At 45.9% G+C, this 25,897-nt stretch overlaps 2 protein-coding genes across 3 annotated transcripts in view; both read left to right on the forward strand.

Annotated features, from left to right (window-relative positions):
* sugct (succinyl-CoA:glutarate-CoA transferase) overlaps positions 1–11,034 on the forward strand; it is a 23,681-nt gene extending 12,647 nt beyond the window's left edge. The window contains exons 9-12 of the mRNA XM_027276561.1: positions 4,660–4,755; positions 10,050–10,121; positions 10,269–10,366; positions 11,001–11,034. Coding sequence (XP_027132362.1) covers positions 4,660–4,755; positions 10,050–10,121; positions 10,269–10,366; positions 11,001–11,034 — 300 coding nt within the window. The remainder of the gene's footprint in view (positions 1–4,659; positions 4,756–10,049; positions 10,122–10,268; positions 10,367–11,000) is intronic.
* Positions 11,035–11,326: 292 nt separating this feature from the next.
* LOC109140709 (C-X-C chemokine receptor type 3) overlaps positions 11,327–25,897 on the forward strand; it is a 31,262-nt gene continuing 16,691 nt past the window's right edge. For both annotated transcript variants that reach the window (XR_003461976.1, XM_027276563.1), the window contains exon 1: positions 11,327–11,415. The gene's annotated coding sequence lies outside the window, so the exon portion shown is untranslated. The remainder of the gene's footprint in view (positions 11,416–25,897) is intronic.

Below are 25,897 nucleotides of genomic sequence, written 5' to 3' on the forward strand. Positions count from 1 at the left end.
TCCTTGCTTCCTCTCCTTGCTTCCTCTCCTTGTCTCCTCTCCTTGCTTCCTCTCCTTGTTTCCTCTCCTTGTCTCCTCTCCTTGCTTCCTCTCCTTGCTTCCTCTCCTTGTCTCCTCTCCTTCTTCCTCTCCTTGCTTCCTCTCCTTGCTTCCTCTCCTTGCTTCCTCTCCTTTCCTTGCTTCCTCTCCTTGTTTCCTCTCCTTGCTTCCTCTCCTCGTCTCCTCTCCTTGTTTCCTCTCCTTGCTTCCTCTCCTTGTCTCCTCTCCTTGCTTCCTCTCCTTGTTTCCTCTCCTTGTCTCCTCTCCTTGTTTCCTCTCCTTATCTCCTCTCCTTGCTTCCTCTCCTTGCTTCCTCTCCTCGTCTCCTCTCCTTGTTTCTTCTCCTTGCTTCCTCTCCTTGCTTCCTCTCCTCGTCTCCTCTCCTCGTCTCCTCTCCTCGTCTCCTCTCCTTGTCTCCTCTCCTCGTCTCCTCTCCTCCCCCCTCCATGTTTTGATCCATCACCCCTCGTTGCTTCCTTTTTGCTGAGTCATGTTTAGTGGCTGCAGAGCTGTGATTGGTGGAGGTGAACAGAGGTCGTGAGATGAGTTTGTTGTTTGGATGAAACTCGTCTCAGAGTTCATAATTCAGATTTGCTGACATGGCGTCTGAGTATGTGTTTATTGCTGAGTCATTTCTCTTGCTGAGTTCAAAGTTCTGAACAGGTTCGTCCATCAGCCTGTCTCTGTCTTCGACGTTCACATTTAATTTGAATAAAGTAATATTGATGCTGTTTGAATACACAGTTTGAGTCATGAACGTTGAAGTGAAGCTCGTTCATGTGTCACGTTCAGACGTCACGGTCGCGTCCTCCGTCCGCCTCCGTGTCCGGACACGCTGCTCTACAGTGTTGCGTTCAGGGTCTGCTGGTAAATTACACTTGTGACGCCGCCTGCCTCATTTCATCCATCCTGCATCAGTGGAGTGTTTTTGATGTGAGGCGTCCGCTTCATGAATGTGTGTGTGTGTGTGTGTGTGTGTGTGTGCAGACCTCCCGCTATTTAAACAAGCTGTTGATTTATCCTGAAAAGTCTCAACAGTTTGAAAAGCGAGTGATCAACGTGTGTGTGAATGTTTTCACCGTTCAAACAAATCCAACCAAAAGTAATCTGTGACCGTGACGGATGGGACCACGCGCCGCTCTGGACTCTGAAGTATTCGAGACACCCAGGGTGCGTTTGATTTGTCGTGTCAGGACATGCTGCTCGTGTGACAGTGTTGCTTTTAAAAAGATGTTTTATGTTTGATATGTTCTTATTTTTCACCTTTTTGGCTGCGACAAAAAGCAGCTCAGCTCGTTTCCAAACTTTATGTTCCCCCAGAGAGAAATTCAGTTCAGAATGAGAACACACAGAGAAGTCTGTTTCCGTGAAGAAAGTCTTTCTTATTTCCGTCATGTTTCACAGTCGTTGTTTTTTGGAAATGTTTCTAAGATTTGGTTGTAATGAAGGAAATGGAGTCCCTCAGTTTTGGTCGCACAGACACAAAAAACGTCTGAAGTCGACCGGCTCGGCTGGGAATGGTGAGCTGAGACTTTTCTAAGAGTTTCACTAAACGTGTTATCACTGCTGAAGCTGTCAGACTTATAGTCTTGGCGGGAGACGCACTGATCCATCTACTCCCATGTAAACCGGAGAGGAGACATTTAAAGTTACTGTTTACTGGCTGATGAGGTTAGCATCCAACACTGCTGTGTGCAATAAGTTTAATGAATTTATATTAATACACAGTTAAGAGAAAGTTTTTACAGACTTTTAAGGAAGAGACGGATAGACGGATAGACTGATAGACTGATAGACGGTTAGACTGATAGACTGATAGACTGATAGACGGATAGACTGATAGACCGATAGACCGATAGAGTGATAGACGGATAGACCGATAGACCGATAGACGGATAGACTGATAGACTGATAGACGGATAGACGGATAGACTGATAGACTGATAGGCCGATAGACCGATAGACGGATAGACGGATAGACCGATAGACGGATAGACGGATAGACTGATAGGCCGATAGACCGATAGACCGATAGACGGATAGACGGATAGACGGATAGACGGATAGACCGATAGACGGATAGACTGATAGACTGATAGACGGATAGGCCGATAGACGGATAGACGGATAGGCCGATAGACGGATAGACGGATAGACGGATAGACGGATAGGCCAATAGACGGATAGACTGATAGACGGATAGACGGATAGACTGATAGACGGATAGACGGATAGGCCGATAGACGGATAGACCGATAGACCGATAGACGGATAGGCCGATAGACGGATAGACGGATAGACGGATAGGCTGATAGACGGATAGACTGATAGACTGATAGACGGATAGACGGATAGACGGATAGACGGATAGGCTGATAGGCTGATAGACGGATAGACGGATAGACTGATAGGCGGATAGACGGATAGACTGATAGACTGATAGACGGATAGACGGATAGGCTGATAGACGGATAGACGGATAGACTGATAGACGGATAGACGGATAGACTGATAGACTGATAGACGGATAGACTGATAGACGGATAGACGGATAGACTGATAGATGGATAGACCGATAGACGGATAGACTGATAGACGGATAGACGGATGCCAACTCTAATTGGTTTTCGAGGCTGCGAGGTCTCGATCTTTGCGGTTGACTCCCAAGGCTGTTACACATAAAATACCCACAATCCACTTCTCCCCCCCTCCCCATATCCCATGGTGCATTCCTTATGAAGTGCTGTGACCACAGGCACGTTGACCACAGAGCTCCGACCAGAGAGGAACAATGAGAGCACACAGCCGCCATGGATGTGAATCCATGTGGATGGGTTTAAGCTGAGTTTGGTTTGGTTGTCAGGGGAAATTTAATCATTACAAACCAATCAGAGTTCACAGTTGGATCTCTACAAGCTGCCTGCAGGTCCTGAAACAGCTGTAAACATCAGGCGGAGCTCCACACCAAAGGCTGAAAAGTCATAAGTCTTAAGTTCAGCTTGGAACGTCGTTAAATTGTTGTGGTTGGTTGAGGAAATGGCTCAGTCATGCAGAAAATACCAAGATGTGAAACTGTTTTAAATTAACAAGACGACGGAGAAGAAAGTCCTCACCCTTAAAGCCTGGAGCCATCACCACCAGGTGATTCCTGGCTATTGAACTTTACCTGACTGCGAGGCGCGTGGACAGAAGCCAGAACTACATTTTACTTCAGGTGCTCATGGCTGTCACAGGTTCAACAGTCTCTCGACCTGCCACGATGTGAAAGTCTCTTCTGGTTGTCGAGCTTGGACTGGCCGTCACTCGTTGAGACGCTTTTCTCGCTACATGAAAGACGTCTTGCAGATTGTAATTGAACTTCTTTTAGACTGTCAGAGCTGATTTAAAGCTGCTGCTGACGGACGCTCACTTCATCACCACTTTCTTTGTGATGCCGAATCAAAGTCAGAGTTCCTTCACATGTGGCGTTGCCGTCCTTCAGCCGCCCATCGTCTCTCAGTACATATCGTGTACGGCCTGTAGTTAGAATGAGAGACGAGGTTAAACAGAGAATATCATTCATTTCTAAACACAGCAGTGATTGACAGCACCACCCATCCGAGTGTCTGTCTGTCTCGACTCCGTCATGTCAACATGCTTTTTTTAAAAACTACCTCTGATCTTCTGCTGCTCCTCTTTCCCTTCTAATCACACACTTGCCTTTCTTCATGTCCCTCTGATTTCTTCAGCCCTGTTCAGAAACGAGCACGAATATGACATGAAAGTAACCTCGTCCACCACAGGCGTCTCCAGCTGTGATGAAAATTCTTCTGCCCGATGCTTATTTTTCTTCCGTCCGGACGGTGTCGTGCAGGCTGATTATGGTTTATTGATGAATGAAAAGAGCTTGAGTTGAAACTTTCAGTGTTACCTGTCACCTGTGGTGGATGTCAGCTGTAGGACTGTCCGTCATTCAGTTGGTCCACGATGAACCTGGTGAATCACCTGCTTTCTTTGTATCCAAACTGTATGTATTGTTGTTTCTGTGAATTATGGAACGTAGTTTTTTGTTGGTTTCATCTCTACTTTTATTTTCTAGCTGTTTGCTTCCTGTTGTTTAGGATGGGATCTGTAAAACTTTGTTTCATTGCCAGCATGAATGAAATCCTGAAGTCCAGTTTTAAGTTTGTCAGCAGCAGTAAAGAGGCGTGAAGCACCAGAAATGTTGCTGATAAAGAGATTACTTAGATTTCTGTATGTCAGGAGTAGTCGTGTGTTTGTGATGGCTGGTGCAGCCACAGCACCGCGATGAAAAGCAACATAGGGTTTGCATTTGCTCAGGAGCAAAGACTCGAGGCCAATCGGTTCGCCAGGAGTCGCTGAAATCCATTCACAGGTTTTCAGCTGCTCGTAAATTCAGTGAAGGCGTCAGGCTGAAGGTGAACCGCCGTTTACTGGTTGTGGTTTTGTGGCAGCAGCATCAGGAGGAAAGAAAGCAGAGTGGAGTTTATTGTTCAGGAAGGAAGGAGAAGCGAACGCCAACCTCCAACAGCAGCAGGGAGGAACGAGACTGATGACAGCTGCCATTTAACACCTCTGTCTGTCTGTCTGTCTGTCTGTCTGTCTGTCTGTCTGTCTCAGGTTTCCTGTCTCAGCCATATTGCTGCTAACTATCTGAATGCAGGGAAGGAGGCGAGGCGCTGGGGGACTGCCCACGAGAGCATCGTACCTTATCAGGTAACTTGTCTAACGTCCCTCTCTCTGTCAGAGTGTAATCCCTCTGTGGTAACTACGTTCAGCTGTACTCGAGTATTTGTTTTGGTTACATTACTGATCAAAAACTAGTGAGTCGACATCATCCAGGTCCCCAGCAGCAGCTGATCTCACTGCCTAGTCCAGCAGCAGTCAGCCCAGCTCGGCGTCTGTCTTTCAGCCTTTTATTTCACCAAGCTCTCACCAACCACTAAAAGTCAGTCCCACATTTACTCTTGTCCGGCGGCTTCTTGCTCGCTCACTCTCTCCTTTTCTCTTCTTAGCTTCCTCCGTCAGCGTCCTCTTCACTCTCTGCTCCTCTGCCATCATGTCCATAGAAGCTGCTGAGCCTGGTTACCTCCTCTTCTTCTTCCTGGTAGTCCATAACGCCTGTTGGTACAAACACTCAGTTCGTCAGCTTGGCGGTGAGCTCAGAGCGACGGGTACCCGTCGCTCTGAGCTCACCGCCAAGCTGACGAACTGAGCTAACAGCAGCTACAGCTGTCAGCAGTTTACTTCACTGTCCATCATAAACTCTGTAAATCACAGAGAGTTGAGGCGGAGCAGCCGGAGGACATCAGAGGGAAAACCAGAAAACATTTCCTCCATAAAATATGATCCAGTTTCACCAGAATCAGTGAAATAGTTGCTGCTGTGTGACTTTAAGTCCTGTAACTCCCAGCAGCAGTTGGAGGTGTTGCTGTTGGTTTCTGCATTAACAGACCAGGAAAGAATGAGAACAAACCCGAAGCTTCACTTTGGGAAAAGTCCTGAAAGTTGACGTCAGTGTTTGAGGGAACTGGAGAATAGGAGGCGCCCCAACAATTCTGAAATAATTAGAGATGATTAGTGTCAGTCACTTTGGATGTTTCACACTGTTACCTGTATGGAAGTGATTTCCTCGTCGTATATCATCACAGTCAACACTGCGAGCCTCAGACATCACGACAGGTAAATGTTTTTCCACAAATCAAACCACAAGAGTTCATTTTACTCTGAAGCACATCATCATGTTGAGTTTCCTTCCTTTGGAGAATAAAGTAGAAAAGAATGTGGTGGTTAAATTTTCTTTCTGTGATCACATGTTCAAGTTCATTAAGAACATAACGGACATTTCTCTTCTCCCTCGGCATCTCTGCGGTGTCGTTAAAGCGTGAATTATCTCCTTTCTGCACGGCACAAAAACTCAGAGCACACAGGGGCGTCAGCTGGATGTTTCACAATAAGAGCACGGAGATGTAACACAATGACTATACAGGAAACACAGAAACATTGACAGGCAGGTTTATGATTATTACTATTTATTCGGCATCGTTAGTAAAAGGTTCCTCTGTTATGTCAGGTCCATGCGCTTCAGATTTGATCGTTTTTCCTGCTGTATGTGCTTCAACCTCGAGTAAGCTCCGTAGTGAAGCAGTTTCCATTTCGCGTATTCATGTCGTCACTGAATGGACTGCACGTAGATCGCTCCCTGTGCAAACTCCAGATGTAAAAACAGATTAAAGGGAAACAATTGAGCTAGTCTGTCATGAAGCCGAGCATGGTGGGATTTACTGGTAACCTTCTTACATATCTGTCACCTTAGTCAGGCTTTACCTTTATTTCTAATTAAATATTAAATATCAGACACTCATATTTGCAGGTAATTTAAAATGAGCACACGTTAGAACAGTTCATGTTGGGTGGTGTTGGTAGAGCAGCCGCCCCATGTACAAAGGCTCCGTCCTTGCCGTGGCGGCCCAGGGTTCGGGGTCTTCAGATGTCTCTGTACAATAAAAAGCTTGGAAAGGCAAAAAAAAAATCTTTAAAGAAAGAAAACAGTTATTGTTATGCTACCTGAACTGAAGTTAAACTAACCGCCGCCTGCTGCTCGGTCCTCTGGAGCCGTCACGCCAAATAAGATCCCCCAGGACGTGATACAATAAGTAGTTCTAGGGGTGTGTTTGGGTGGTTATTAGTTTGTAAATAGGTGTTTACATGTGGATATTTTATTTGGTAAATTATGTAAATGTTTATGGGTTTATTATGGATGAACCAGATTAATGGTATAATCTGATTAGTCATGTGACGATGGAAATGTGTATAAAAGGAGTTGTTGTGGAGAGTTGGTTAGTTGATTATTGATTATTGTTATAGAAACATGGATTTATATGTGTTTAATAAACACCTGGACCTCATTATGCTGATGATATGACCTCGTACATCAGAGGTTTAATTCATCTGTGCAGTGGAGAGAGTTTGGTTAGTTCTGCTTGGAAGACATTTGAAGAGGTCAGAAATGTTTTTCCTGTCTTCCCTTGTTCCTTCCATATCTAGCACAAATTTAAATCAGCAAACGTCGGTCGATAAAACAAACTAAAACCAAAAAGAGCTTCTTTACAGTCGGAGTCGTGTTCGGTGTCAGACCGAGTCACCAGTCTGCTTCACATTACTGACTCTGAGCCTGAGGGAACTGAGATGTAACTGTGTTATTATGGAGCTTTATAACTCACATGTGCACATTAAACCATCACACACACACACACACACTCAGATAAACTGTCATCTTCTCCTGATGTTTCGCTCCATCTGCCCGGCGTGAACGTGGCGACGGCGGCGGTGGCTTGTTTCTTGTGGTCGGTGTCTTTCAGCAGCCAGAGAGTTATTGTCCGACGCTCGGATCTAATCCTCGTGTGAACTGCCTTACCCACAATGCCGTGCTCCCTCCCTCGCCTCCCCGCCCTGGGCGCCGGAGATGAAAGCGGAGCAGACGGGTTCTCCGAGATCATGACAGTTGAAACAACAGAATTATTGGTGTTTTTTGCGGTTGCGGCTGTACAAGGAAGATATTAGAGCTGAAGAAGTCATCCATCCTCGCCGACGCTTCTAAAAGTTCACATCTGATTTCTGCGCCGGGTCAATTCAAATATCCCAAAACGGAGACATCCATCCACCGTGTCAAAGACGAGACGCATGAGAGAATTACTCCGGGCAGGGAAGACAACTTGAACTTAGATATGAAAGTAACCAAACAGTTGATGGACACAATAAATGATATCGAGTAGTTTTAATCAAAAACAAACGGCAGCTGCATTACGTCAACAGACTTTATGGTTCAATTCAAACGAAATAGAAAATAATTTATGAAAGAAATGCTAATTTCTGTACATTAAATTTTAATAATGGTGGTCAGAAAATGCCATAAAGACTTTTCTTGGCTCAGAGAAACTAATAATTAATGGACTTTATTAAAAACATAAAGAAACATGGCAGGTGTAATAAAAAAAACAAAAAACATGTGGTTATCTTCAACACGGCTTCGTGAGACCATGTTGGTGTCATCACTAGTAATGCTAGTGATTCCTGATGGACAGATAGCTTCATGCTACTTAATAACTGCTGTTAACTAGCTTAGCCGTGCAGGCTACCGTCCTATTAGCTGCAGCTCCGGCACGAAAACCACATCGGTTCTGTATTTCCTGTCAATCTGACCTCTGTCTGTCTCTGAGGTTGTGATTGGTTCGGTATCAGCCCGCATTCGGGGGAGCGAGTGAACAAGTGCACTGAACTGTCGGGTCGGACTAAAGGAGAACCGGAGCTCTCTTTTAGCTCTGTTTTTGGTCTCCACCACCTCCCCTATGTTCACCAGCTCATCTCTGACTGTGTCTAAGACAGTAAATTACATTTTTAAATCCAAAACTACGAGCTAAAAGAGGCTAAAGAGCTCCAAAGAGCCGCAGAGCTGGAGATGAAACACTGAAGGTCAGGAGCTTCGGTTCTTGGACAGTTTTGTTTTGGGTTGATGTGGTTTGGATTTGACCTGCAGCCAGCAGGGGGCAGAAGTTGCCCCCCTGCAACCTGACTGCACCGCCTGCCCTCTCTGAGGACTGTTTGGGGTTTTCTGGATGAACGTCCCATCGCAGTCCCCCTGTGGACTGCGTTACCCACAACTCCCTGAGGCTGGGGATGAAAGGCAGGCGGCGGTCAGAGTGCAGTGTGACTAAAGGGTTAGTGGTCTGAAGACACACATACAGCAGTGGGATGTGGTTGCTTGTGTGTGTGTGTGTGTGTGTGTGTGTGTGTGTGTGTGTGTGTGTGTGTGTGTTGTGATGTAAGACAGCAGTTCTCGTCCTCCTTTCATGTGGTGGCAGGGTTTTATTACAAGAAATTGTGAGACAGGAATAGGAAGAGGAGGAGAAAGTACAGAAAGAGGAAGAAGAAAATTAGGGAGGAAGAAAAGAAAGATGACTGGGGGGAAGGAAAGAGTGAGGAGGAGGAGGAGGAGGAGGAGGAGGAGGACAAGATAGAAGATAAAGAAGAGGAGGAAGGAGAGGTCGCCCTCCACAGCTGGCCTTTTAAACAGGTTTCCCCAGGCATGCTTCAGCTTATTAAACTTATTTTAAAACTCATCTGGGACTCGGATGAAGCTCCGTCCAATCGCTCCCAAACACTCAGAACCTCCGATTTAATTAGAGAAAGTTTCATATCTACCTGCTGGGAGGAATCGGCTTAATAAAACCGTTTATAATCCCCAAAGTTAACAACATGAAGTCAGCGTCTCTGCTGTCTCTGCTGCTTGAAAAGTACATGAGGACACGAAGACCACTGATGTAACTACTGGGGTGATACCGTGACCTTAAAGCAACATGACGTACAAATGAGGTGGTGTAATTCAGAGTCTCATCCCTCTGTGTCAGCCTTTTACTTCCCCAGCAGCAGCTGATATCACTGGCTAGTCCAGCAGCAGTCAGCCCAGAACCAGAACCAGACCCAGCAGCTGATCTCACTGCCTAGTCCAGCAGCAGTCAGCCCAGCTCGGCGTCTGTCTTTCAGCCTTTTATTTCACCAAGCTCTCACCAACCACTAAAAGTCAGTCCCACATTTACTCTTGTCCGGCGGCTTCTTGCTCGCTCACTCTCTCCTTTTCTCTTCTTAGCTTCCTCCGTCAGCGTCCTCTTCACTCTCTGCTCCTCTGCCATCATGTCCATAGAAGCTGCTGAGCCTGGAGACCTCTTCTTCTTCTTCTTCTTCTTCTTCTTCTTCTTCTTCTTCTTCTTCTTCTTCTTCTTCTTCTTCTTCTTCTTCTTCTTCTTCTTCCTCCCAAAACGTCTGTGGTACAAACACTAACACTCCCCCGGTGCTAACTAACATGAGCTAACAGCAGCTACAGTTGGCAGCAGTTTGCTTCACTGTCCATCAGGAAACTGAAGTTACTCTCTGACTGTTTATTGTAAGCCGAGGTGGTGTGTTTACTTCCTGAAATGGTCTGAAAGCTGCCGTCTCCGTCTCGTCTGTTTCAGGGTTTCAAAACCAAAGACGGACACATCGTTGTGGCTGCAGGCAATGACAAACAGTTTGTCAAAGTCTGTCAGGTAACTCTCTTTACATTATTTTACACTTTAATTTTGTGATTTCTTTCACATTTGGAAGAAAAAGGGTGAGGCGAGTGGTATTCAGGTTGGTTGCCATCCGCAACTTCTTGTCATATGAAATATTAAACTTAAAACTGTCGTTTGCAGGTTCTGGAGCTGGTGGAGCTCACAGATGAACCGAAATACAAAACCAACAAGCTGAGAGTCCAAAACCGCAAACAACTGCTGCACACTCTGTCGCAGAGGTACACACACACATACACACACACATACACACACACATACACACACACGGCCCCATCGTGCCCATACATTATTACTGACACTGCAGCAGCACAGAGACTCAATAAAGTCAGTCAAAGGCAGCTTGAGGTTGCCGAGCAACCAGGGTCAGCTGCAGGTCAGAGCAATTAACTGCAGCTGTGCTCTGTCTGTGTGTGAGTGACTGCTGAGAGACACAGAAAATCTCTAAATGAAGCCCCTCCAACTAGTGGACACTAATGCCAAACGGTAGGTGGTATCAAAAAGCCCAAATGACCGTGAGCATCCTCATCTTGTCGACCATGTGAATGCTGAATTTCAGTGTGTGAAGTTAAAAAATGTGACCTGGGGAGAGAGAGAAAGAACAGGTGCCCCGTGCTCCTTTGGGAAATTCTCCTCTCCATTTTACATGGAGAGAGATGGGGTGTCGGTGGGTGATCCTGGGCATCAGTGCGTCTCCCGCCAAAACTAAGTCTGACAGCTTCAGCAGTGATATCGCTGCGATCCCACGAAGTTCCTACGTTTCTGTGTAGAAATATTTCTGTAGAGTAATTTGTGGCCACGAGAGCCGTTTGCAAATGTATTTTTGACAAATGTTTCTCTCCCTCTCCACTCTAGCTCTGGAAAACTTCTCCAATACACACCATTGTAAACTTGCCGTGGTTTTTTGGTTTGGTTTGTGTGGAAACCTGAGAAAAGTCCTCAGCACACGCCTGACCGAGCCGGTCGACTTGATACCTTTTTTGTTTGTGTGACCAAAACTGATGGAGGAGCAGCTGAAACTCCGGAATACGTCAGCGAATAATCAGTATGAACAGTGAACAGCCTGCAGACAGACTCATAAACATTTTACAAAGAATACAACAGGAAGTAACTGTGTGAATAAATACTTAATAATTAATTAATAAATGATCAATCATTTCTATCTATCAGTTTCTGCAGAGGAAGACAGCTGTTGGCTGAGGAAGTTTGAGGGCTCAGGTGTTCCTGTTGGACCAATCAACAACATCCAGGAAGTCTTTCTGATCCGCAGGTCAGTCCCCCACTGCATGCTTCATACAGCCTGACGTCTGTGTCCCCACACTGTCTAAAACCTGGACGTAGTCTCTGTGACGTCCCCACACTGTCTAAAAACTGGACGTAGTCTCTGTGACGTCCTCGCGCAGACTGTCTAAAACCTGGACGTAGTCTCTGTGACGTCCCCACACTGTCTAAAACCTGGACGTAGTCTCTGTGACGTCCCCGCAGACTGTCTAAAACCTGGACGTAGTCTCTGTGACGTCCCCACACTGTCTAAAACCTGGATGTAGTCTCTGTGACGTCCCCACACTGTCTAAAACCTGGACGTAGTCTCTGTGACGTCCCCAGCACTGTCTAAAACCTGGACGTAGTCCCTTGACGTTCCGCAGACTGTCTAAACCTGGACGTAGTTCTCTGTGACGTCCCCACACTGTCTAAAAACCTGGACGTAGTCTCTGTGACGTCCCCGCAGACTGTCTAAAACTCTGGACGTAGTCTCTGTGACGTCCCCACGACTGTCTAAAACCTGGAGTAGTCTCTGTGACGTCCCCACCACTGTCTAAAACTGGACGTAGTCTCTGTGCGTCCCGCCAGACTGTAAACCCCTGGACGTAGTCTCCTGTGACGTCCCCACATGTTAAAAACCTGGACGTAGTCTCTGTGACGTCCTGCAGACTGTCTAAAACCTGGACGTAGTCTCCGTGACGTCCCCACAGACTGTCTAAAACCTGGACGTAGTCTCTGTGACGTCCTGACGACTGTCTAAAACCTGGACGTAGTCTCCGTGACGTCCCCGCACGACTGTCCTAAAACCTGGAGTTAGTTCTGTGACGTCCACACCAGACTGTCTAAAACCTGTGACGTAGTCTCCGTGACGTCCTCGCAGACTGTCTAAAACCTGGATTAGTCTCCGTGACGTCCACACAGACTGTCTCTAAAACCTGGAGTAGTCTCCGTGTGACGTCCTCGCAGGACTGTCTAAAACCTGGACGTAGTCTCTGTGACGTCCACACCAGACTGTCTAAAACCTGGACGTAGTCTCCGTGACGTCCTCGCAGACTGTCTAAAACCTGGACGTAGTCTCTGTGACGTCCACACAGACTGTCTAAAACCTGGACGTAGTCTCCGTGACGTCCTCGCAGACTGTGGGTGGAGCTGAGGCGAGCTGAATGACACCCACCTGTCAATCAAAGCGTCCACACTATTTTATTTAATTATCGGTGAAAAAAGACGTCTCACTGTTTTCTTTTTGTGACACGCCATCCTGTGTGTGTGTGTGTGTGTGTGTGTGTGTGTGTGTGTGTGTCATTGCTGCTCATCAAACTGTCCCTCCATATGGATTAAAAACACATTAGTCACCGCTCACGCATGACACAACTCAGCATGTTACGATAACGTGCAGTGTGTGTGTGTGTGTGTGTGTGTGTGTGTGTGTGAGTGTGAGTAAATGACTCACATAACGAGTCTCTGAAATAAAAACAAACACCTTGATTAGCGAGCGAGTAAGCCGGCCACTTATCTGCTCTCATCCAATCAGATGTGAGGATCAGTCTGCTGCCTCCCCCCTCCCCCTCAGCTCCGCCTCCTCCCGATGACTCCATTTGTTTTCATCACCGGTTGGTCGCGGTCGACTGACACGTCATGTGTCGGATGTGTTTGTGTGTCGGACACATTTTCCCCTCGTTAACTTTGATTAACGGGGGGCTCGGCACGGTCAATCAATCCAAATCAATCCCTGAGTCGTCATGAACGGAGACCAGGCTGTAAACATGTTTATTTCTGCTGTGAAGTTGGACATTTGGACATGGGGACTTATGGAGACTGACTCACTTCTGGAGCCAGCCTCAGGTGGACGTTAGAGGAACTGCAGGTTGTGGTGTCACTTCCTGTGTCGGCTTCTTTCCCAGCACTGCAGGTTGCTGCTCGGGCTACGTGTGAAGCAGATCACACGTTTACACCTTTTCAACAGCACGAGGGTCAAACCTCCTCAGGTGATGGCATCTGTCCTGATGACTGAATGAGAAGATAAAAAGTGTGTCTCATCCACACACACACACACACATACACACACACACACACACACACACACATACACACACACACACACACACACACACACACACACACACACACACATACACACACACACACACACACACACACACGGACCCACAAACGTGACTCCAGTCCTGTTGTGTGTGAGTGTTCTGCAGCTTTGAACAAGTTTTATTTGAATGTGTGTTTTGAGGACAACAGCTCCCGTCACCACCTGGCACGGCACTGTCATGTAAAAGCTATGACTCAGTGTGTGTGTGTGTGTGTGTGTGTGTGTGTGTGTGTGTCAGACCAGCCCATCTGCCTCTATAATCCTGCAACTTGTTTCCAACTAAGTTTGGATGCTCTCTGTCTCTGTACTCACTCACACCTGTGCGTGCTGACTGATGGTACAGATGTTTCCACACATCTGGCTCTAACGTGGAGGCTCCCTGAGCGTCTGGCGGACTTTGACCCTGATTCCTGCTGAACGTTAGCCGAGTTAACTAAAGACCAGCCTGCGGCTCCGCTTCCTCTGCTGTGATCTGTGTGGTGCAGGAGAGACGCAGCGTCCTCACAGGTATCACTGAGGACGCCCATAACATCTGGAGCAACTTCTTCAATCAGAACAAGTGTCTGTCAGTAACACAGACTGTCTAAAACCTGGACATAGTCTCCGTGACGTCCCCACAGACTGTCTAAAACCTGGACGTAGTCTCTGTGACGTCTCCGCAGACTGTCTAAAACCTGGACGTAGTCTCCGTGACGTCCCCACAGACTGTCTAAAACCTGGACGTAGTCTCTGTGACGTCCCCACAGACTGTCTAAAACCTGGACGTAGTCTCTGTGACGTCCCCGCAGACTGTCTAAAACCTGGACGTAGTCTCTGAGACGTCCCCGCAGACTGTCTAAAACCTGGACGTAGTAATTTAGTAACTCCACGTTGCCTCGGCTCATGTTTGCTGCTGTGAACAGTTGACCCACATTTTCTGTCTCAGTTGACGGTAGCATGAGTTTTTAAACAGTGAACCAGATTTTCCTTCCCCATGATGAAAATGTAAACCTCAGGATTCGTCCATCAGCCTGCGAGCGGACTGCACATGAGATCATCCTCCATAAACCACATACTCTTTTAACCTCCACTTACTTCACTGCTGCTGGACTCCACTGCAGGTCCAATACCTTGCTCAAGGGCGCCTCGCCTGATGCAAGAGTGCTGACAGCAGCTCTTCACTGTATTTATTTTGTTCCCATAATTGCTTGCATCTCTCTGGCGGCAAATGTTTCCCACATGATGGCTGCAATTAACAGGAAAAAAACCTTCTGAGCAGAAAGTCGGGCTTCTTCTGAAACTCCGATTCAACTCGACAGATTGAGTTTCCTCCACATTTTTCTCTTCTGTTTATACCGAGCATGCTGGGAAATAATAGCTGCTCAGTGTTTTGCTCGGCCTGCATTCATTAGCATCCATTCACAGGCAGTAAACACATGGAACCACATCAGATCTCACGTTTCACAGATCACATAGAAGTCCACTGATGAGAGCTGCATCAGTGGGTTTATTTGTTCTACAGGATTTCATTTTTCCCCTGTTTTATTTCCATGTTGGCAGAAGGTTTGACTCTCAAAGATCAGGCAGGATGGGGTTTCAAGTACAAGTCTGATCATATTCAATGTTCTTCTTCATGTGCAGACAGTGAATCTATCTGCTGACAAGTACGGTGTGCAGCGTGTCACGGCCTGATGAATCTTCTTCCTCTTAAAATCACACTTCAGTTTATTTACACACCGTCCTGCTGCCACAATCGCTCACTGGAGCGCAATATGTGGAAGAATCCACCGCTGAAGAGTCCCCAACAAACCCAACACTATTTCCTGCCGTTCATTTCATAAAAAATACAGCAGTCAGTCCAGCTCGGCGTCTGTCTTTCAGCCTTTTATTTCACCAAGCTCTCACCAACCACTAAAAGTCAGTCCCAGCAAACTGAACTAAAATTAGTCAACAGCAGCTACAGTTGTCAGCAGTTCACTTCACTGTTCTACTGGTCTACTTCAAGTTTAATTTAAGATTAAGGCTTTGCAGACGTGAGCTGAGCCTTAAAACTGATCTGATTTGGCAGATTCTCCACAAAGTTTTACAGGTAATGGAGTAAATCCTGTAAAAGCAGCAGTGTATTTCTTTTAATGCCGTCGAGTCTGGTTTGTGTGACGCGTGCAGGTTTCTTCCACACAGCAGCTCTGCAGAGAAGCTGCTGTTAATCAGGACGGTAGGAGGTCACCACTCAAGACTGAAATCTGGAAGTCATTTGGAAAAACGCCTCTCTCACTTCACTGTGGCTTAACGTCTCTCTCTCTTATCTCCTCATCGTCCTTTCAAAGATGGAGCTTGGGTTGTTTTCTTCACTAAGTTTTTAAGTTTCCTGCAACGTTCCTCAAGACAGAATGGATTGGATGGTTCTTGCTGAAATGCACCATGGGAGTTGCAGTTGGCGTCTTTATCCACAGTCTTCTTGCAGCGTCAACTTTCTTTCCTATGGTTCAACCAGGAGAGCTCCCATTGTAATTCACAGATTGATCTGTTTGATACAATGTTATTAGTTAATTAAATGTGTCGCAAACTTTGTCCAGGTTTCGAGTAGTCCATCAAAAGAAAATGCTTTGTTTTCATCCTCTACCGTTCTGTGAATTTTGGACTTGGTTCATGAGGTAAGCATTAGGTGGCGCCAATTCTCCAGTCAGAAAACAAAAAGAACGAGGTGACGTCATTAAGAGAAGCTCAAGGTGTGTCAAAACCAACAGGAAACATGAAGCGAATCAGACATTTGTGTTTCATGGGAGCCATGAGGAAACAGCTGATCAGTCATGTGACTTCAGTGTTTCCATGTCCTGTTCAGAGCTTTAAAGACAAAAACAAAATGTGTGGACAGGTAGTGTGATGTGCATTGTGGCTTCCAGTACAGAGGTTTGACAGGTTTTATTTGATTTGGGTTGTGCACCAACTTCAGGGCGTTGATACTTCAGGTTGAATCAAGTTTATGTCGACCAGTTTAAATCATGACTGACTTGAGTAAAAGAGGTTCAGAAGACTGAGAAGATGTTCACATGAGGCCCACTGACCTTTGAAATCCCTCTCTGCAACTCATTTGTTTTTCTGGTCTTTCCATGTTATTTTCTCTCTCTTCTGTCTTCTCATTTGTTCCACTTTGTTTATTCTCTCTTGTGTCTTATTGATACCCTTGACACATTTTTACCTTTTCAGTTTTCCGGTCTCTCTGCCCTCTCGCTGCTCGCCGTCTGCCTCTCCCCGTCCTCTTGAGCAGTAACCGACACAGTTTTTACGACTACAAGCCCTCTGGCCATGTATCTGTCATGTCGTCTGGGCTGCAGCCAGGTCCTGCAGAAAATATCCAGCTAAATATGGCTTTAATATTCTCACTACTGGAGGTGTGCTTGATTTATCCCAGCTGAAACCTAAACAGCCTCTGAAGTGGATACCTAACATGTAAGATCAGATAAATCAGCCACTTTTCAGGATCAAACCACCCACCTGACTGAACCTTTAACCCTGCTATCGGTACTGTGGTACTATTTCCCATTCCTAACAGGGGATTTAACCCAACTTCTGCAATTGTGGTGCCTTGCTTTGCACAACTAAAGCTTACACCATTACTTATTACTTATTACACCATGCCTTCATCTTGGGAATGAAACCTCTAACCCTGGCTCTGTTGGTGCTTTGCTTTAGAAATAGCTGTAAACAGAAAATTGAACTCAATCCTTGAGATTAAACAGCACACCATGGCGAGAACCAAATCAAAATCAACTCAGATCAGATTTTATTTGTACAGCCCAAAGTCACAAAGTCCATTTTCCTCTGAGGCTTTACAATCTGTACAGGGAGTGACACCCTCTGTCCTTAGACCCTCGGTTCGAGTGAGGAAAAACTTGCCCACAAAAACCTTTAACAGGGAAAAAAGGTGGAAGAAACCTCAGGAAGAGCCACAGAGGAGGGATCCCTCTCCCAGGACGGACAGACGTGCAATAGATGTCACGTGTACAGAACAAATCAACACAAACATATTGTACAATGACAATGACTGATAAAATGACAATGAATTACAATGACTGATAAAATGATTGCAGTAGCAGTGGAACCTGTGATAGAGATAGAGACACAGATGCTCAGCAGCAGCAAATCAATGTTTTCAGAACTAAAGCCTGTACCATGGCAGAATTACCATTTCAAGGGAAATGAACTTCTATCCCCGGCAGTGGCAGTGCCTTGTTTTATGCATTGGCCGAAGCAGAAAATTAACTCTGAACTGGCTAAAACTCCATAACAGTGAACATCACTTCAAGTGTTTCTTGTTCAGGGCTCTTTAAATTCTCACCACAGCTGTCTCGGTGCCTTGCTCTAGTGAGCTGAACCATTATAGCTGGAAGTGTCTTTCACGTAACTCATGGTACTTCATGCATTTTCTCAATTCTTTGAGTTGAAATATAGTCTTTTCGTCATCTTTAGAGCACTTTGTATCTTTGTTTGGACACCAGCTCTACAAGTAACCTTTATTACTGTCTGGAAATTGTCTAATAAAACAGAAACACCATAAAAATGATGCTGCAGACGACGTCAGTCACTCCCAGGTCATGAGGACCTCACACTGTCTACTGGAAAGCAAAGCGAGCCTCCAGCCACATTCTTGGGAAACACTCCCTGCATACGGGGTGGTGAAGGTCAGGTGGAGGGTGAAGGAGGAAGTGTGAAGACAGACAAAAAGCTTCCTCTGAGGTCATTGGGATCGAACATTCGGTATCTCCAGAGATCCAGCCGTGTTTCCATTCTGCCAGACTTGCACATAGATGTGACAGAACGATGGAATGAAGCACTTTAACGTCACATTTTGTCTGTATTTATTAAGGGAGACATTATTTCTGTCTCTGTTAGATAGATGGAGGGATGAATCAGACCGTGGAAAGGTTCTACTAGTCTGTGGTCCTTTAAAATCTTTCGCACCTTATATCATCTAGTTTTCCTCAGAGACATTCAAGGGAATAATCTACACTGAGTGGATGGATGGGTGAATGTCAGGTATGGGAACCTTTGAATCTCACAGAACGTAGACTATAAGGAAACTCTCAAATGTCTTTCAGTTGTTTGGTTTCATCTTTTTGTTGATAACTAAGCAACACAAGACAGCAAAGTCCAGACCATCGGGACACATCATGTCTTGTTCCGTCACTCAGAGAACTCGGAGAGTAAAAACAACCCCATCTCCTTCAGGACAATAGAAAGAGGAAGAGAGAACAGCAGAGGAAAAGTTAACCAGCGAGTGGTCCATCTGGTCAATAAGTCATCATATCGGACTTGATCTTTTTGGAGACTTTGTAAAATAAATCCAGAATGATGAATCAGCACCGGATGCTTCTTCATCGTTCTGTGTTTATAACAGTCGTTGTTGTTGTTACTTGTCCACTGTCAATCCCAAAGTGTCTCGGGTTGAATCTGTCGACCAATCGAGCGCTGTGTTTTCTGACTTGTTGACCAATCAGAGACAAAGTAGGACGGGTCTTCACAGGAAAGAAGAATGCACCTGACAATAGCATGAGAATAACCTTAGATAATGAGCACAGGCGTCAGGTGACATCACATCGTGCACCGTCACACCGAGGACATCCGCTCACGAAAAACTGGACAGTTATAGACGTCATGTCAAATCTAGTCTTTCCAGTTGTAACCCTTCCCCAGTAAAGGTCCAGATCTGATGTCAGTCTCTGAGTCACCATTTTAACAATCACATGGGGAGAAATCCATTAGAGAAGCAGGAGCACAGTACAGTATCCCCTGAAGACATGAACATGATTGATGATCACGCTCGTTAAAAGAGGAAACTTTCTTGATGCTTTGATAGACTGGAGTTTTTTCTTAACAGATGTTTCAAGATTGGCTGAATTTAAGGTCATGTTGACTGACTTGAGGCTTCCTCCAGGTCACGTAGACCTAACCCCGTCTGTTCCCAGATAACCAGATAAGCCACAAGCTGACAGCTAAACGTAGCTCAGGGAAATATATTTCTGGTCTGGATGAGTGGTGGGCTGGATGGATAAATGTGGAGCTGCTGGGAAGAATTGAAGGCTGAATAAAAGGGAAAAGGAACATTCATTGCATGTCATTCCCCCTCATTTCCATTCCATCCTCTGCTGTTGGCTGCTTAATAAAGGCAGAAAATCCCCCTGAAGAAATAGAAATAAAATGATGAGACGTTTCAGGTTATAATGGCTGCGCTGTGCTTCAGTATTAAGATGATTGGTTATTACTTGGTCATAATAAAGCTTCATTTGCTCCAAGAGTTCACCTATCTTTGTGCCAAGCAGCAATTTATTCTGCTTGTATCTGTAATCTTGGAGACAAAAGAGGAATCCCAGAGTCTGCAGCAATGATCGTCTCCTCCAAGGACGTTTATTCACAGCTCGTAAAGGCAGAACTTCCTGGCTCACTGCATCACTTTCTCAGTGTTTTTCCACAGTTTGTTTCTTCACTGGTCAGTCCAGCTTTGCCTGTTCCTTCAGTATTTGGAAAGATGAGAAACTGTACTTACAAGACAAATGCCAGTCTGTGTTAACCTGAGAGGGACCTCTAGTGGCCGGGTGATTTGTGACGCATGAAGTAGTGTCATGTTGGTATAGTAGTGCAAGACTTGATGGGGAAGAAGTCAGATTGCTGTGTCTGTATTCTTACTCTGCATGCTGGCATGCTCCTGTAAGTGCTATAACCAGGCGGCAACCTCCATGGCTGTGAAGTGAAGCCAATGCAGAAACTGCAGTTCCTCTATCGTCCACCTGAGGCTGGCTCCAGAAGTGAGTCAGTCTCCATAAGTCCCCATGTTCAAATGTCCAACTTCACAGCAGAAACAAACATGTTTACAGCCTGGTTCCTGCTGTAACGTTGTTCATTTGGCAGTTATTGTGTCTGTAAGGCCACTATTCACTATTCCCCATACTTATTATTCTGATGTATTCCAGGAATTTCAGCGTGCTTTCTAAACAGTTTTGCCAAAAATAGAGGGACCGGCTCTCGTGGCCACAAATGTCACTCTACAGAAATAATTTCTACATAGAAACGTAGGAAAATTCGTGGGCTACGCAGCGATATCACTGCTGAAGCTGTCAGACTTATAGTTTTGGCGGGAGACGCACTGATGCTCCAGGATCACCCACCGACAGCCCCATCTACTCCCATGTAAACTGGAGAGGAGAAATTTCCCAAAGGAGCACGGGGCACCTGTTCTTTCTCTCTCTCCCCAGGTCACATTTTTTAACTTCACACACTGAAATTCAGCATTCACATGGTCGACAAGATGAGGATGCTCACGGTCATTTGGGCTTTTTGATACCACCTACCGTTTGGCATTAGTGTCCACTAGTTGGAGGGGCTTCATTTAGAGATTTTCTGTGTCTCTCAGCAGTCACTCACACACAGACAGAGCACAGCTGCAGTTAATTGCTCTGACCTGCAGCTGACCCTGGTTGCTCGGCAACCTCAAGCTGCCTTTGACTGACTTTAAGTCTCTGTGCTGCTGCAGTGTCAGTAATAATGTCTGTCAGACACACTCTACAGTTATTTACACAGTTTATAGTCTGGTATATATTATGTACATTTTCATGTGATATTAAAGAAAAAGGGGAGTTTCAAGAGATCACAGAGACTCCTTGTTTCTTATTCAGTATCTTCTCAATAACCAGACAGCCGCTCAGTACGCACATTGTGATGGTTTGTGTGTTTTTGACTAAAAAATGACGTCAGCAAAGCTTCATCTGTGCTCTTGGGGGTTTTTAGGTGGTTTGGAAGACACCCACCCAGCCTCTTCCTCTGTTCCCAAACACATTTCTCTACCAGATAAATCGTCCACGTCTGTCAAGCGATGAATCGCTCTGTTATCGTAGGGAGTGCTGAGTCAGCGGGGAGAGCTTCTTGTAAGTCGTCTGCGGGTGTATTTTGGATAACAGACAGGCATCTTTTTGTAATGGACCCAACAAGACGTGTCAAAGAATGAGAATGATGAGGAAACACACATGGAGGTGACCGCTTTGGGGCTTTTCTTTGAATCAGTTTCCTTTTTCAAACTGCTTTACAAATAAACTGGAGCTGGCTTTTGAAGGATGTTATCAGTCTGCTCCAGGGTGGAAGATCCATCACTTGGAATAGAAATCACAGATGACCACCCAAACTAAATCACTTCTGCTTAGAAAGCACAATGTGACCCACTAAGGAAGAAGACTGAAGATTGTTTCTGCATTCAGGACTTCAAATGATGAATGCTGTACTCGATCATCTGGGGTCATATTATGCTTTTTGGGGTTTTCATTTAGTGGTCATCATTATTTCCTTGCTAAAGCCAACAACGCTCATTTCTCTGTTGTTGGCTGCAAGAATTAAGACAAAAGTCTTCATCTAGTGCCACCATCTGATAATCCATAATTAGCTAAGAGATGAGCATGTGCAAACAGAGACATCAGCATAGTCACTTTATTTTCAACAGAAGTTTGACGTCTCCACAACAACTGGTCATTAGTACGTCATGCCTTAAATATGCGATCTGCTCGCAGCGGAAGAGGCCCGGTCCATCCTGAGAGTGATGGTCGATTAGCTTTGAACCAAAAAGCCCATAATTAAGAGTTGTACTATATATCTTTATATCTCTGGACCATGAAAGACATTTAGCCCAGATTCATTCAACATGGCAAAGTTTGTATTGAATGTTTCTGTAAACTCTCGACTGGAAATGTCTTCTTTCTTTTTATTGTAAGGAAGAGTTTTGAGGATAATCCAACCCTATAAACATTCCCGTATTCGTCCTGTAACAAACACTCCTGATGACTTAAGAATGATTAACATATGACAACCCCTGATGGTGGTCTTTGTTAACCCTCCAAACCGCAGAGCGCCCGTCATTTTAAAATCATTCCCAGTGAATCAAAACACACTATACAAAGATCAGGACTTCATTTAAGTTGTCATCAATACCCAGAACAGAAATGTTTAACATTACGTTTATCTGTGATTTTATTTTGGTGGGTTTCCACCTGGGTTTCCTCTGTGAGCGTCCCCGGGTGTCCCACCTTCTGGAAGCTGTCAGGTTGTGTTTGTTGAGTCATTTGAGTTCTCAGAGAGCTGCAGCAACATTCAAGAGCTCGTCTGGAGTCTTCAGGGTTAACTTGTTGCATAATCTGCTTCAGTTGTACTGCCCTGACCTCTGCATCATGACCACAGCTCCGTCATGGAGCTCCACACTGTGCGACTGCTCCAGAGGTGACTGACAGGCGCTTTTCTGTCGGGAATCCCTCCTGGTTTGTCTCTCAGTGTTTTTATGAGAGCTCTTGAATCCCTGTAATTCCAGCGGTTTTGTTTCCTCCGATGATTACTGCCTCTGTGTCTGCTGAAAGAATGATGGCCCGAGCACATTTGTCTTTCTCTCTGTCCGTGAAGACTCTTGAAACTCAATTAGAGGCGAAGCTGTTCCAGCCGGCTGCTGTCTCCTGCGACTAATAGCTCTTATCATCTGCTCAGCGCAGCGACGGATTTATTCCTCTTTCTGTGTACGGACACCCTCCTGCCTATTTGTGTGTGCTTTGGAATTAGACGCTTTTATCGTATCCCAATTATGCTCAAAAGAGGTTTGGAGTGACGTACAAACGGAGGCAGAGAAAGAAGGCAGAGAGGATTTGTTCCCGCCCTTTGGGACCATCTTTGATTTCAACAAATTGAAGCCGTCTGTCAAGTGATTTTACCATAACGAACCAGAAACGTTGCAGAAAATCAAATGTGGAATGTTTGTTTCCATAAACGAGGCCGAAGTGAACAAACAGACTTCCTGAACGTCAGAAACACATCTGTGAAAAAAGAGTTCTTCAAAAAGCTCAAATGACACAATAAAGAAACGTGGACCTGATGTGACACGGTGGCACGGCGTGTTGATGTCCATGTCCACGGTGCATTTATTCACTTCATTTAACTTCATGAATCTCGTCTCGGTCAGCTTCTTGACGTTTTTTGGAGATGTGTCAGAACCAGGAAGGAAGGCTTCGACTGGAGCTGTAACCAAACGTCCGTATTTCACTGCTTGTGCGGACGTAGCCGACATGTGCGGTCGTGTTTCCAGGAAGCCGGCGAGTGCAGCGGGTTGTCCAAATCCACAATCCATCAAGTGGCCTCGAGCTGGGCCTCCAGCAGACTGCTGACCTCCGGAGAGTCTGCGTGACTCCACAGATGGATCCAGTCCAGCAACTATCAACATACCTGAAAGACAAATGCCTTTGTGTTAATTAGCATGCTAACTCGCTAAAAGAAGACGTGGACGTTTCATAACATTGTCACCGTGAAGATGTTAGCATTTAGCTCACATAGCCTCTCGGCTGATTGTACCTTTATTTGGGTAATTCAGCTCACACACCTGATTCTACTTAACGAGGTCCTGATAGTCCAGAAACACCGCCGTGCTCGTCACTGTCCTCCAGCAGGATCAAACTGATGGAGCACGCAGAGATGCGTGAAAATAATTCACATGAACTTTTCTTTCCAGTGCAGAAGTGACACAACCTGCAGTTCCTCTAACGTCCACCTGAGGCTGGCTCCAGAAGTGAGTCAGTCTCCATCAGTCCCCATGTCCAAATGTCCAACTTCACAGCAGAAATAAACATGTTTACAGCCTGGTACAAAAAACAGTTTTGGTCTCTGTAGCTAATTTCCCCGTTCATGACAACTGTACTGAGGGTGAATTTATATACAACTCACCTGTTCACATTATATTAAAGCTTAAAGTTATGCAGGGTTAAGAGCGGGGACGTCCATTCTTTAGACTGTCAGTGGTTTAAACTGTGGCAGACATGTTTGTCCTACAGCAGCAGGAAATCCTCAGCTGCTCAGGTGGAAGCAGCAGGTGTGTCAGATGATCTGCAGTGAAGCTGATGCAGGATCATCAGGCCTTCAGATCACCTGCGTGATGTCAGAGGTCAGATGAACGTCCTCTTTATACGCTGTGCCTGTTCATCATGTCTGTCAGCACACTGAGCGTTTCACCACAGCCTGAACCGGAAAGAGGAGCTCAATGATCTCAGGCCTCCTCTCCTTCCTCATAGACAGTGATGTGCGGCGTTCTGCCTGTCATCTGTCTTTTTCTGGTCGTGGGATCGCAGCTCAGCACTGTACAACCTGTTCCCTCTTCACGGTAATTGGTGCTATTTATTTCTGAAGACACTTGTTCTCGTGGAACATTGGCTCTCAGTCACGGACGTGTTCCAGCCTCCAGTTTATCTTCCAGCTCAACGTGAGACACGGCGGTAAAATGTCTCAACACTGTGCAGCTTCATGTTTTGGGAGCTGCCAAACTTCTTTGAGTTGTGTGACCCTGAAAATCCACCGGACACGTCTCTGTGGTCCGTCCTGCATCGACTTCAAACCACCGGGAGCGTTTCTCCCTCCAGACTTTTTGACCGGCTCAGATTTCATTTTCCTGCTTCGTGGTCTTTAAACATGCTGCGTACTTCATTTGTTCTCCTTGTTCTGTGCAAACAGGTACTACTTGATAAAAAGTCGCTTGGACGACGTTTGAAGTAACTTCTCGCGTAAAGCAGTTTGGGCCGGAGGAGCTAGCTTCAGCAGAAGTCTGTCGCCTCATCGTAAGGAAAGAAAAACACGAGTCCAAACGCAGTCTGAAGACTGTGGACACACCGGAACTTTAAGACGGATCCTGCAGGGACACTGAACGTCCGTCCATGCAGTAGCTGTTGACGGGCTGTTGAAGGGTTGGCGGGCTGACAGACGGAGGAGAAGGAGCACGGTGGTGAAATCTGAGTTCATGCTTCATTCTGTGATTTGTCACTTTGCTGCTCTCTGAGCACACGTGCTGTTCTCCTGCTGCGGCACATTAATCATCTGTCCTGACAGATGTTTAAGTTTGGAGCCAGGTCAGGGGAGGTTCCCACACATCCTGGAGACACCTGGAAGACCTGAAATTCCTTCCTGCTGCTTTCCAGGGATGAACATTTCATGGATTATTTCATGGCGTTATGTTTCTTCTGAAGCTTCCTTGAACTCGTTTTAGGATTTGGTAACAATAATTAGCTCGAAGCTAAAGCTGCTGTCATCATTCGTGTCCTTCCTCTTCCTCCCTCACATCCTGTTTCTTCCTCCCGGGGATCACGTTTTGACGTGAAGCAGGATTATTAATCATCGTAGCATCGTCCAGCGTGAGGGCGTGTGTTCTCCTGTCTGATTGTTCAGAGCGACCCGGTCAGAGGTCAGAGGTCACGCTGTGATTACAGGCTGCTGGCTCGTTATGGGAGCGCGGGGACGCAGAGCAACAGCTGCTCGTTAAAACTTTATTCATCCAGGGAGATCTGACAGAGCTCTGCCCCGCTTCATACGCCACCCATATGTTCAAACTGGGAGCAGACCAGTACAACCA

The sequence above is a fragment of the Larimichthys crocea genome, unplaced genomic scaffold (genome assembly GCF_000972845.2).
Source record: "Larimichthys crocea isolate SSNF unplaced genomic scaffold, L_crocea_2.0 scaffold451, whole genome shotgun sequence".
In the NCBI taxonomy this organism is placed as follows: Eukaryota; Metazoa; Chordata; class Actinopteri; family Sciaenidae; genus Larimichthys; species Larimichthys crocea.